Source organism: Phymastichus coffea, unplaced genomic scaffold (assembly GCF_024137745.1).
Source record: "Phymastichus coffea isolate CEN01 unplaced genomic scaffold, Cenicafe_Pcof_1.1 PCOF00157, whole genome shotgun sequence".
Lineage (NCBI taxonomy): Eukaryota > Metazoa > Arthropoda > Insecta > Hymenoptera > Eulophidae > Phymastichus > Phymastichus coffea.
In genome coordinates, this window is record NW_026706968.1 from 204,110 (window position 1) to 215,284 (window position 11,175).

At 36.8% G+C, this 11,175-nt stretch overlaps 1 protein-coding gene across 2 annotated transcripts; it reads left to right on the forward strand.

The window, feature by feature from the left end:
* The first annotated feature begins 2,351 nt into the window (after positions 1 to 2,351).
* Positions 2,352 to 4,285, forward strand: LOC131672719 (elongation of very long chain fatty acids protein 1-like). Of its 2 annotated transcripts, none has more exons than XM_058950132.1 (4): positions 2,352 to 2,462; positions 2,801 to 3,072; positions 3,384 to 3,686; positions 3,767 to 4,285. In XM_058950132.1, the coding sequence occupies exons 1-4, from the start codon at positions 2,417 to 2,419 to the stop codon at positions 3,929 to 3,931; spliced, it is 786 nt and encodes a 261-aa protein (XP_058806115.1). In that variant the 5' UTR covers positions 2,352 to 2,416; the 3' UTR covers positions 3,932 to 4,285. The 2 variants fall into 2 exon arrangements, with proteins under 2 accessions (XP_058806115.1, XP_058806116.1); XM_058950133.1 differs by lacking the exon at positions 2,352 to 2,462 and adding an exon at positions 2,675 to 2,691.
* Positions 4,286 to 11,175: the final 6,890 nt, after the last annotated feature.

An 11,175-nucleotide genomic window follows, 5' to 3' on the forward strand; every position in this document is an offset into this window, starting at 1 on the left:
TTATAGGAATCCAATAAGTTCTGATTGTTGTAACATTCTCTATTTTCCGATAGTAAATGACTGCGAATGCAGAGACCACCAAACACATGACAAGCGGAAGATCAAGAACGGTTGATAGATAGGAATCTGACTGGTGGACTGACCTGCAATTTGAAACTGCGGGTCAAACGGGTCTACGATATTCCCTGACATGCATCATCTGTGCAAGCTATAGTAGCAGCAATGCCTTTGACTTTGATGTGCATGTCACTTGATCGGCCGATTATATCATAGCCAGCTAATAACTCGAAGATGTGGCAGCAATCAAGGAGTTTGCACGTACATTATCAGAACAAGAATTTAACTAAGCTTTCAGTATGTATCTACATGTATCTACATATTCGAAACGACATATTCGTATAGATCGAGATGTTGCGCCAAATACAATTATCTCTGTCGAATGCATATGAAAACACGTGAAATTCATCGAATAGCTTCACTCGTGCGAAGTGCACTTGGCTATTTCAAAGGAGTTTGCCGGATCCCGAAATAAACCTCCGTACATGAGACATCCGCATCTCTAGGGAATATTGTGGTGCGGTCGGGTTATGGTCGTAAAGTGCGCTAGATTAACCGAATGGAAACATGAATGATTAATCACATCAACGAGTGTTTGGAACATTGCCGTCAACCTGACGAAAGAATTTCGTTAGTTATGTGCCAGATGCCCATGAAATGTTTGTAATTAAAATTTCTATTGTTCCGCTAGAACGCTATCTGATGTTCAACTTCCAATATTTAAATAGATTTGCTAGTTTATGAGAGTTTTGTAAAGAAAAACTACGTTTAAACGATAAATAATGAAGATGCATTAGCAAGAAATCCCAAGTGATAGAGATAAAAAGTAAAGAGCGAGTAATGAAATTTTGTGCCTGTGTATTGATTTGAGTACGGCGACCTGAATATATTTTTCGGATAATTGATTGCCTAATATTGATTAACCGTTCGAGATTCTAAAATGTTGATCGCAGCTACGAATATGTCAACTTTTTTTGTTAGGTCATGACATACATATAATAGTCTTATTTAACGTAGTTGGAATATACTTATCTGAGCACATTTGTCTACAGTGTTTTTAATTTTAAATAAAGGTATCTAAAACTCACAAACTTAGTTCATTCACCTTATCACAGTAAAGAGTTCTTTTATATTGAAATTATTCACATCCGCCGTTATGTGCCACAATTCAATCACAATAGCCTTGGCAATAAAAGCCACATTTACATTTACCCGACTTATTTTATCCAGATGATTGAATTATCACTATTGTGTGCTTAATTTTCATTCAAATTTCTATTTACATATATAGAGTATTTATTGATTTTTTTTTTACAACCTTTACAATTTTAAAATATGTCAAAGTTATTGTTTAAATATAGGTTTGAATACATGCTTAATAGTTATTGTTTAGATATCGATTTTAATGTATACTTAAAAATTATTTTTAAAACATATTGTTTAAATCTTAAAAGTATTAGGGGATAAAAAATCGCAAAAGTTCAACCCCGCTAAAAATTTAAATATAAAAATGTAATATAAAAATATAATATTTAAAAATGTTTAGTTTTTTATTCATGTAATATTAACAAATAATCGCTAGCTAAAAAGACATTGTTTGTACATCTTAAGTTTTTTTAAATTAACATTTTGACTCCCAATCTATTATAATTTATCCACAAAAATCCATAAATAGGGTAGTAAAATTTAATAAATTTGTTCAGTATATTAGCAAAAAAAATGTGTTAATTGTTACTGTTTAGTGCGTACTATCAATGATCTTTAGTAACACGTAGTATGAAATTTACACAGCAGACTGCAATCACGTCGGTCGATAAATAAGGCAATCTCACAGCCTGTGCCAAAGTATGCGCAGACGAGAAGCCGACAGCCGAGAGGGCCAGGCCAGGAAAAAAACTGTCCAAACTTCACAGGAGCGCGTCGGCGCATTAGTTTCTGGACAAGGAAAACATATGAAGAGGCGAATCAGTGACGTTCGAAAATGAGAAAGCAGATACCTTGGCGTTGTCGTTGCGTGTATAGCGCGTACGTGTACATAGTACACACGCGTTGGTGAATTTATTATATCCCTACCTGGGTGTGCGTGTGCCTTGCCCGTGCGCGAACGTTTCGTCGGTCTGGAAAAAAAGTATTCAGACTCTCTCGCACAGCCATAAATACAATCTGTAACTTATAAATACGAGCTGCTTAACGGTCTGTCGAACTAACGCGCTAAGCAGTTCGTTGCTTGCCGCCGGTACGTTCACGTGTCTTCGAAACTGTTCTCTCTGCCTCTTCGTCCTGCCTTCCCTTCTTCTCTCGTTCGCTTTCGAGACAAGTTGAGCGCCTAATACGGCAACGCGACGTAACACACACTAAAATGAGTATCTCGGAGGCGTACAATTATTACAACGTGAAACTAGCAGGTAATTGTTATTTTCGTGAGTGTGCTTATTTTTTTATTATATATCCGTGGAAAAGTGTGCGTGCAAATCCTACACGAACAGTCAAAAGGTGTTTTTTAAACGAGTAACTGTAAACGAGTCGAGGATCACGAAAGAAAGTGGTTAACCTATATAACTGCAAAAAGAATTTAAAGTGATGTGTTGAAGTGAATTCTGTGTTATTCATAGTTTTGTAATTACCATTTACTGTGTGTGTAATTACCATGTGTTAGAAATAAAAATTACGTTCGCGTAATATTCCACACTTGTTGTTGCAATTTATTTAATGTTGTTTTATGTTTCTTTTATTTTTCATGTAGATCCAAGGACCAACAACTGGCCATTAGTCGGCAACCCGACGCACATATGTTTAATTTTATTCGCATACGCATATTTTGTATTGAAATATGGACGGCAATACATGGAACATAGAAAACCATATTCTCTAAAAACATTTATCTTCTATTACAACATATTTCAAATAGTGTCAAACGCCATTATTGTATATACGTTCTACACATCCGGCTGGGCGACAGAGTTTACTTTAGGATGTGAGCCGGTACGATACACAACGAGGCCGATTGATATAAGAGTGAGTCAATTGATTCTTAAATTATTAACTCATTAAATTCTTTATGCGTGCTTAAAAAACTTGAATACCTTATACAAGCACGTATAAAATAACTTATGACACTTTACTTAGTTTAGTTTTAATATTTTATATCTTGGTTTTTTCCTATTAAAAAGTTGTAGACTGGAAACTTATTTTCATTTTTACTATTGAATTAACTCTTATATTATAAAAGAGAAAATTAGAAAAAAACTTCGAGCTGACTATAACTAAAATAAAATAATATGCTATACTGAAAATCGTGTATGATGCGAACAACGTTTATGTTGCAGATGTTGAACGTCACGTATAGCACGTTAATGTTGAAAACTATAGATTTGGTTGAAACAGTTATTTTCGTTTTAAGAAAAAAGTACAATCAAATAACATTTTTACATGTGTATCATCACATTAGTACAGTTCTAGTCACATATATTTGTTTAAAATATTTCCCGGGTGGAATGCTATCGATGCAAATGATAATTAATGGATCAGTACATGTTATTATGTACACATATTACCTCTTGGCAAGTTTGGGATCTTCTTGGCAAAACATGCTTAGTCTAGTGAAGCCTTATATAACGCGGATACAAATCGTAAGTAATTTTTAAAAGCGATGATCGAAAACGTTCTTCATTATCGGACAAGCTACTTTAAATGATTGTATTAATTTCAGATTCAGTTTTTGTTCCTTGTATGGCATCAGGCTCAAGCGTTTTCATCATCTTGTCCTGTACCCAAGTTTGCTCCAGCTTTGATCTGTGGCAATTTACTGTTAAATTTAGCTTTATTCCTCAATTTTTACAGGCAAAGCTATCGGAAACGCGTCAAATCCACTTGAGGAAACAAGTGGAAAATTAATTCAGATGTTAAGTGTAAATATGTACATTCAAACGACAGCCATTTGTTCATGCATCCCATTTTCATATATCTGCTGTGCTTGCTTACAATTTCAAATCGTAAGTGAAGTTTTATGTATACGTTTAGGCTATTTTCGTTAATCTCTATGTTTATAATTTTTATGAGATATTGTAAGTAGACATTAATGAGCGTTCAAAAATGCAATTATTTAATATATAATGTAATTGCTGATTAAAAGCATCGTTGAAGTTTTAATCGTGAACGAAAATCGACAAAACATTGCTTAAAAAACTCGTAATGCTTAATTGTTTTGAACATTTGTTGTTTTAAATTAAATGGCTAACTGCTATGAAGTCATCGTATTTAATAAACTTTTTATATAATTAAATAAAAAAATATGGTTTATTTTATTCGTTAATTTTCCTTTTTACTGCGATTACTACTTAACGACTACAGGCTAATTCAAAATTCATGCATCATTATAGGTCTTTGACACTTACATTCGATTCACATTTTTAAAACCTGTTTAAGGAGTAAAGTAGTATCCTTTTTCAATGTAATTTATTTGTGATTTATTTTCATAAAAAACACTTTTTTATCTCTTAAGTGTTCAATATAAACGCGTATCTTTAAAAAAAATATATATATATAACGATAACAATATTGACTTAATGAATCCATCACAGACGCGTTCGCGAGGTCACGTCAGTAGAAAGCGAGCAGCCGTCGTCGCTTACAGGTTACACATACGTAAATAATTTGTCATGCATTGTAAACTAATGCAGTGAAAACGCTTATACCTCGTATCACCGGAAAAGAGAGTTAGCAAAAGGAAAAGAGTTGAAGGTGACTTTGGTCACGTGCAAATGCCAGGACTAATGTTACGTCAACTCTGGCTTCCGGCGATGTAGATATATGTGCTGCAACTTCGATCTGACGTAATTCTGATTTAGCGTCTCTAGGCGCCCACCCAAAGATATCCACCGCCACCTACAACGACGACGACGACGGACCTATGATTTGTGGTCGTCAATACGCCGCCGCTCGAGCCGTGACGTATCTCACCGATCATAATTACATCCTGCTATAACACCCTCGCGCGCAACTGAGGGATCTACCTTCTCACCTTCGCAAGAGAGAGAGAGAGAGAGAGAGAGAGAGAGAGAGAGAGAGAGAGAGAGAGAGAGAGAGAGAGAGAGAGAGAGAGAGAGAGAGACAGACAGACAGACAGAGATGAACTCTGTCTTTTGCGGCAGTCCGATTGTTGATTGCTGTTCCGATTCATTGCGACGTATTTGTGCGTATAAGAAAATCGCGTGATTGGCTTTTGTAAGCAGATCGACGCTCGATGTGATACTTAAGACAACCGGATGTTATACACTTGATGAACTGTCATTTGCAACTGTAATTGTCTGGAAAAATTGCTAATGGAATATTTTATTCAAAAGTCATTGAACTTTCATTAATAAACTACTTATGAATCTATCAATTAACTTTTGCTATATGGTAATCTCAAGACGATAACACTGTGTGTTGCAAGACGATAAATTTAATCAAAGTGATAAGATCATTGTTTCGAGAGGTCTAGACATTTTGCATGTGTTTTTCAGATAAAAATAGTCATATCTGACACATTTCTGTCAAGCATAATTTTTTATTAGTTTTATTTATTATCGTAGCAATAGGACACCTGATAGTTTTTTCACGAAAACTCTTATCATACTTAACATTCAAGGTAATGTTGACAGCAGGTGCAACACACGCGTTTGAGACCTGCTTAAAACATTGTAAAAACGCTTCTAGCTGCATTGGCGCAATACTGCATGAAAGAGAGAAAAAAGTATGCCTTTTTTCCTTTTCAAGGTTATTTCATGTTTTCACATTTAATTTAATAAATGTTATTCTCGATCTTTTGTACAAATTTCAATTATAATTTAGCACCTACATTACGTTTAATTTTTATCGGTCCAGATTCAGCATGCCTGGGGCATGCGACCTCATACTCACTGAGCCATCGTGGCTTCATAAATGTTGTACTTTGAGCAATAACCCAATTATCGTAATTCTGATAAATATAACCGATTGAATAACATTGATCGTTTCCGTAAGCTTTTGTCTATGCATCCTTTAAAATCGTAATCGCTCGGCAATGAAACCGCATGCAATGACAAACGGCAATTAACCTAACACTCGAAGCTCAAAGCTAACAGTAGACCTAAAGCTAAGTAACTCACGAGTAGGTGCTAATTAATCTTACATCACGTCTCCCCAGTCGCTTGTAAATTGGTGGGTGGCGCGTCGGTCACTCGACAACCGTGCGGATCAAGCGTCTCGTCCTTTCACCGCCCTCGACTTCATCCCTCTCTCTCTCTCTCTCTCTCTCTCTCTCTCTCTCTCTCTCTCACTCCCTCTACTACTGATTTACCGCTACGCAACCGAGGGAGCTCAATCGCCTTGCCGATTGTGCAAGCAGAAGGGCTACGCTTGTATAATCCCTCTTTCCCTTCTTTCTTTAACATGCGGAAATTTCACGTACAACGTCGTTTTTTACTACAAATGCGACAGTTTAACGAGTGTGGCATGGATACCATATTGTAAAAGTTTTAATGAGAATATCAGCGAATTCTATTTTATTGTCAATGCAAAATCCCATAAAATAATAACATATGCTGTATATAAAAATATTTGTTGAAAAAACGTTATCTTCATTTCAGTCAGACGTATCCACAAAATAAGATCCAGATGACTTTTAAATCACTTCTATAAAGACCTGCTTGCTGCTTTATTTCCGGAAATAAACAAGATTAATGCGCGTAATTGAATTAACATCAGACTGCGGGTCTCGCTTTTCCTTTTATTTCTTAGCAGACTGCATACGGATCGTTTATACGGTCAAATTCATGTCTGGAAAACAAAAGGAACCTATTGTGAAGCATGCCGGACGTACAAAATGCGGTATACGGCCAGTAAATCAAATCGAGAAGGACTCGTTTCTAGAAAGACAACGTTGGACAAGGCCTATTAGTATAAATATGCTTATAATGAGAGTATGAAAAGGGTTAAGAAAAAAAGGGTATAGTGCGTCTCGTGCGACCCTTGACTATTCTAACACTCAAATCTCTCGACGGTTAGTTAATATTTATTGGCTTAGACGATGACTGTTAACACATTAACGCCTTTGTTGTGATTTTTCTATTCTCATATATACCTACATGACTTTTCTATTCCAGTGGTCAGTTTACGTTGACAATGTAATTAAGATATATGGAACAGAGGCGAGTGATCATATGTGTTTATCCTGTTGTATTCACTAACCGTACGGAGCTGAAGCTAATAATTGTTGTTTATTAAAAAGACAATATTTCATGTGGAACGACTAAAAAATAATAAATAAGCGATATACAATGTTTTACAATGTTTCAACATTCTCGCGTATATATGAACTTTAGATCGGGTTTATCTATTCAGCATTGAGTTTCGAACATAGTGTTCAATCGAGTATGCGTCACTCAAACACATATTAACCTCTCGTGAGCGTGATGCATAGTTAATCGCTGAAAATCTTTTTGATCTCGAGAAAAGAATCGACTTTCGAATATAACCGTCGTGATACGATTGAATTCTATCGCATTCTATCATCTCTCTTTTGGCGCGGAGGATCTATTCAAAGCCAAGTCAAAGTCTGGGTGACAGAGAGAAAGAGAGAGAGAGAGAGAGAGGAACCCCCTTTGCATATATGCGCGATCGTCGAATTAATCCGCCATTAATATCCTTCCAGTGTGTACGAGCGCGCCCGAGTATGTAAACCTTCTCTAAACAAGACTCCACGTCGCTTTATAAATGACCGCGTGCGCGCGAGCGGGCTTCTAGTTTCGTTTACCCTCTCACTCGATTCTGCCGTTCTCTCTCTCTCTCTCTCTCTCTCTCTCCTTTGTCTACCCTTTCGCTACTATATACCCCCTTTTCTCTGCTTTGCCTGCGGATGTATTTCTAAACATGTATATGCTTTATTTGGAAATTGTTGTCTTGATAAACTGAGAATATACGTATTTATTTGTAAATGATTTTTTATCTAATTTTATTTTGAAAATAAGATGAAATACAGTTCATTTTCTAAGATTTCGAATGTTGAATCGAGAGTAAATATTCAATGAACAAATGATGTTTTTCGTAATACTTGAAAGTAAATTTTCATAGTTCCAACTAACTTTGATTTACTTTTTGTAAAAGTGCCAGAAGCTGTAAAGTATTCGCAATGACGATTGCTGAGGTATTCAAATATAACTTTTCTAAATTTCAGTGAAAGTTTTTTGACAGATGGTATCTGTGAGTGCTTAGTTTGTCGAAAAAATTGCTAGAAATGAATCAGTATTTCAAGCTGAAAATATTAACGTAACTTATGTCTTTTCAGTATTGGAATTAAGATAATATTTTTAAAAAATAATGGAAAATATCGATTGTTTGAGTAAAATCTAAGTTTATGTTTATGTTGCGAATGTAAAATTAAAGTATTTTTGAATATAATTTATCTAACCAAGCACGACTAGTAGAAGCAGAATTATAATATTTCATTGTGATCTATGATGTAAATTGATTTTTAATTTGTTTGAGCTGACACAACCGTTGGTATATCAACATAAGATTACGTCCAATGCGTTTTTTTCCGTCTTTTACATCGTGCATAATGCCTATGTAAAACTATCGTGCAGAGATCTACTCTTTGCCTCCATAATGGCAGAATTTGTTTTATCTGTCAAGTTAAGATTCATCACAAGAAAATCGTTTGAGCGTGATTTATTGCTAATCAAACATTGCCAAAAAAGAAAAAATCCATCTAAAATCCCCTGAGTTGACCCTTGGTCATCTTCCTTCCTCAATCTTTATGTTCCTCGACATCTCGTATTTGCATCTCATCCCTCCGTAACACTCTCTCTCTCTCTCTCTCTCTCTCTCTCTCTCTCTCTCTCTCTCTCTCTCTCTCTCTCTCTCTCTCTCTCTCATTTCGCAAAACGTCGGCTGTCGCTTGCGCTTAATGCGGTCCATGTATGCATGTTACAAGCGTAGTGATTAATGCAGCCCGCACAGGGGACCACGTCGATTTATCAAATTAAGGGTGGAAGCACAAGATAAAAGCCGTGCTCGTGGAAAAGTCCGGATTCGCACTGGATACTCACTCTCTTTTTCTGCCTGTGCGTGTGAGAAACGAAAATTCATACGAAAGGTCGACGTGTAGATGGACAACGGTCAAGCGCACTTGAAAAATGAAGGGCATGACTTATCTGTATCGAAGAGCCTTGACGCGGTGACGCGTCCACTCGAGAGGCGTGACGGGGAGTCTGAATATTACCAACGCACGACAAAACTGGATAGATTGTTTCTTTTTTTCAATGCTTGAAGGCGCGTAAGGTGACAACGCGCTTCTCTCTTAATGGACGGCTTTTGTCTCTCACCAAGGCAATGGTGATTTATAATCGGTTCGAACGACCATTTGTTGATTAACGTGCCAACGAAAAATTGACCGGCTACTGGTTACATATTGCGTATGTAATCATAGGTCAAATTAATTTACGTCAGCTTTCTATAGGCCGTTGTTGGCACTTCTTGAAATACCGGAATTGCTTGTCTATTGAAAGGTATGACACGATGTACTAGAAAAGCGCTTTACTAACTTGTTTATGTACACAGTTCACGTCTAGCAATTAGATTGATTTGTCAAGGCAAAATTGCAAGGAAACAAATGACTTTATCGTATTCTACCTCTGGATGCCTGTTATTTTCCGAACTGTACTGCACTTGCAGAAACTTTTTTAAGGCAACATTCAGTTTGTAAAGTAAACTTGTACAAGCATGTGTACGAGCTATTAATTGATTAAAAAATTGTCATAATTTGGCACTGTTTCATGAAACCTAAAAACCCTTGAACCCATCACACGCCATAATTGTAATACTCTATTTCCTCCTAATATTGAATCCCACGTATCACGGTACTTACGGTTAATAACCGTAATTTATTTAATTTTCTAATCGAAATTTCAACCATAACAGAGCTTTGAAAACTATACAAATGAAAAATTGTTATTTGTATTGTCAAGTTGGGATGTTTGACTTAAGCGAGTACACTAATTGAAGGATCGAAAAGCGATGCCTAATAATGCTACTTTTTCCACAACATTCCCCATAAAGTATTATAATTTATTTTTCGTTGATACAATATAATATGAAAGACTGATTAAACTGTCGTCAAAGTGTATGCTCTCTGTAAGGCCACAACGGCTTGCTCATTGAATGTCAATACGAGTTTTGTCAAGCAACAAGCCCCTTGCAAATGTAGTCGCGCTCACGTAGTTCTCGAGTATCATTGTCGCGGCGTTCACTAGCATCGGCGTGAAAATGGCAAATCGGTTAGCTTACTAAGCAAAAGACGTGCCCTTGCACGAGTCGTTGCGATGAAAGCCAAGCGCGGCAACATTAAGTTTCCTTCGGGATATGCACGTGATATGTGCCAACCGTCCGTAGAAGTCGTAGCAGACGCTACACGGGGTGACGAGGGAAACGGGGGAAACGGGTTCCTCACGTGCGCAATTTATCATGCCTCGATCTATATTTGCATACGTCGTCGAAGGGCGTCGTCGTCGGGACATCAGATAGTCGAGTGGCTTTTGAAACATTCGCTTGTTTCGCCTTCCCTTTTTTTATCCGGCTCTATCTCTCCTCCTCCGCCATGCATTCTCTCACGAGGTGACGAACTTGTTCCTTATAGCTCCTCGCGTGTTCGTCATCAACGTCAACTCCCGTCATCTTGAACAAAAAAAATATACGTACAGCGTCGCGCGCGCTACCTACTGCAAAAATGCATCGGTGATGAGCTTGCTGGAGGTATATGCGCATCTTGATCGTCATAAATCTCGACTTTGGATGACACGAGTTTGCATATTTACAATCCCCTGCGCTCGTTATACTCGCGATGCTTTGACTATTTTAGCACGTAGAGCGACGAAAATTTTACTTTAATTTTATCGTATCATCTTTCAGCAGCTTCTCGCTTTCAGCACGACCTTACTCTATTTACTATCGGCTGTTTAGACTATCTAGTAAACGGAGTTGTCAACTCATCATGTCTATATTTTAACTTTCTTCCTTGCATATATTTACATGAGTTTGCGCGAGCCAACAATAAGAAAGAAAAAACGGCATCTGGCCCAACAGTTTTAATGCGATATTACT

What these genes read in the sequence shown, in the direction of transcription:
- LOC131672719 (XM_058950132.1), top strand. Translation starts at nt 2,417, where the DNA reads ATGAGTATCTCGGAGGCGTACAATTATTACAACGTGAAACTAGCAG. An exon ending in TTACAACGTGAAACTAGCAG is followed by an intron (nt 2,463 to 2,800) that starts GTAATTGTTATT and finishes TTTTTCATGTAG; the next exon opens with ATCCAAGGACCAACAACTGG. An exon ending in ATATAACGCGGATACAAATC is followed by an intron (nt 3,687 to 3,766) that starts GTAAGTAATTTT and finishes TATTAATTTCAG; the next exon opens with ATTCAGTTTTTGTTCCTTGT.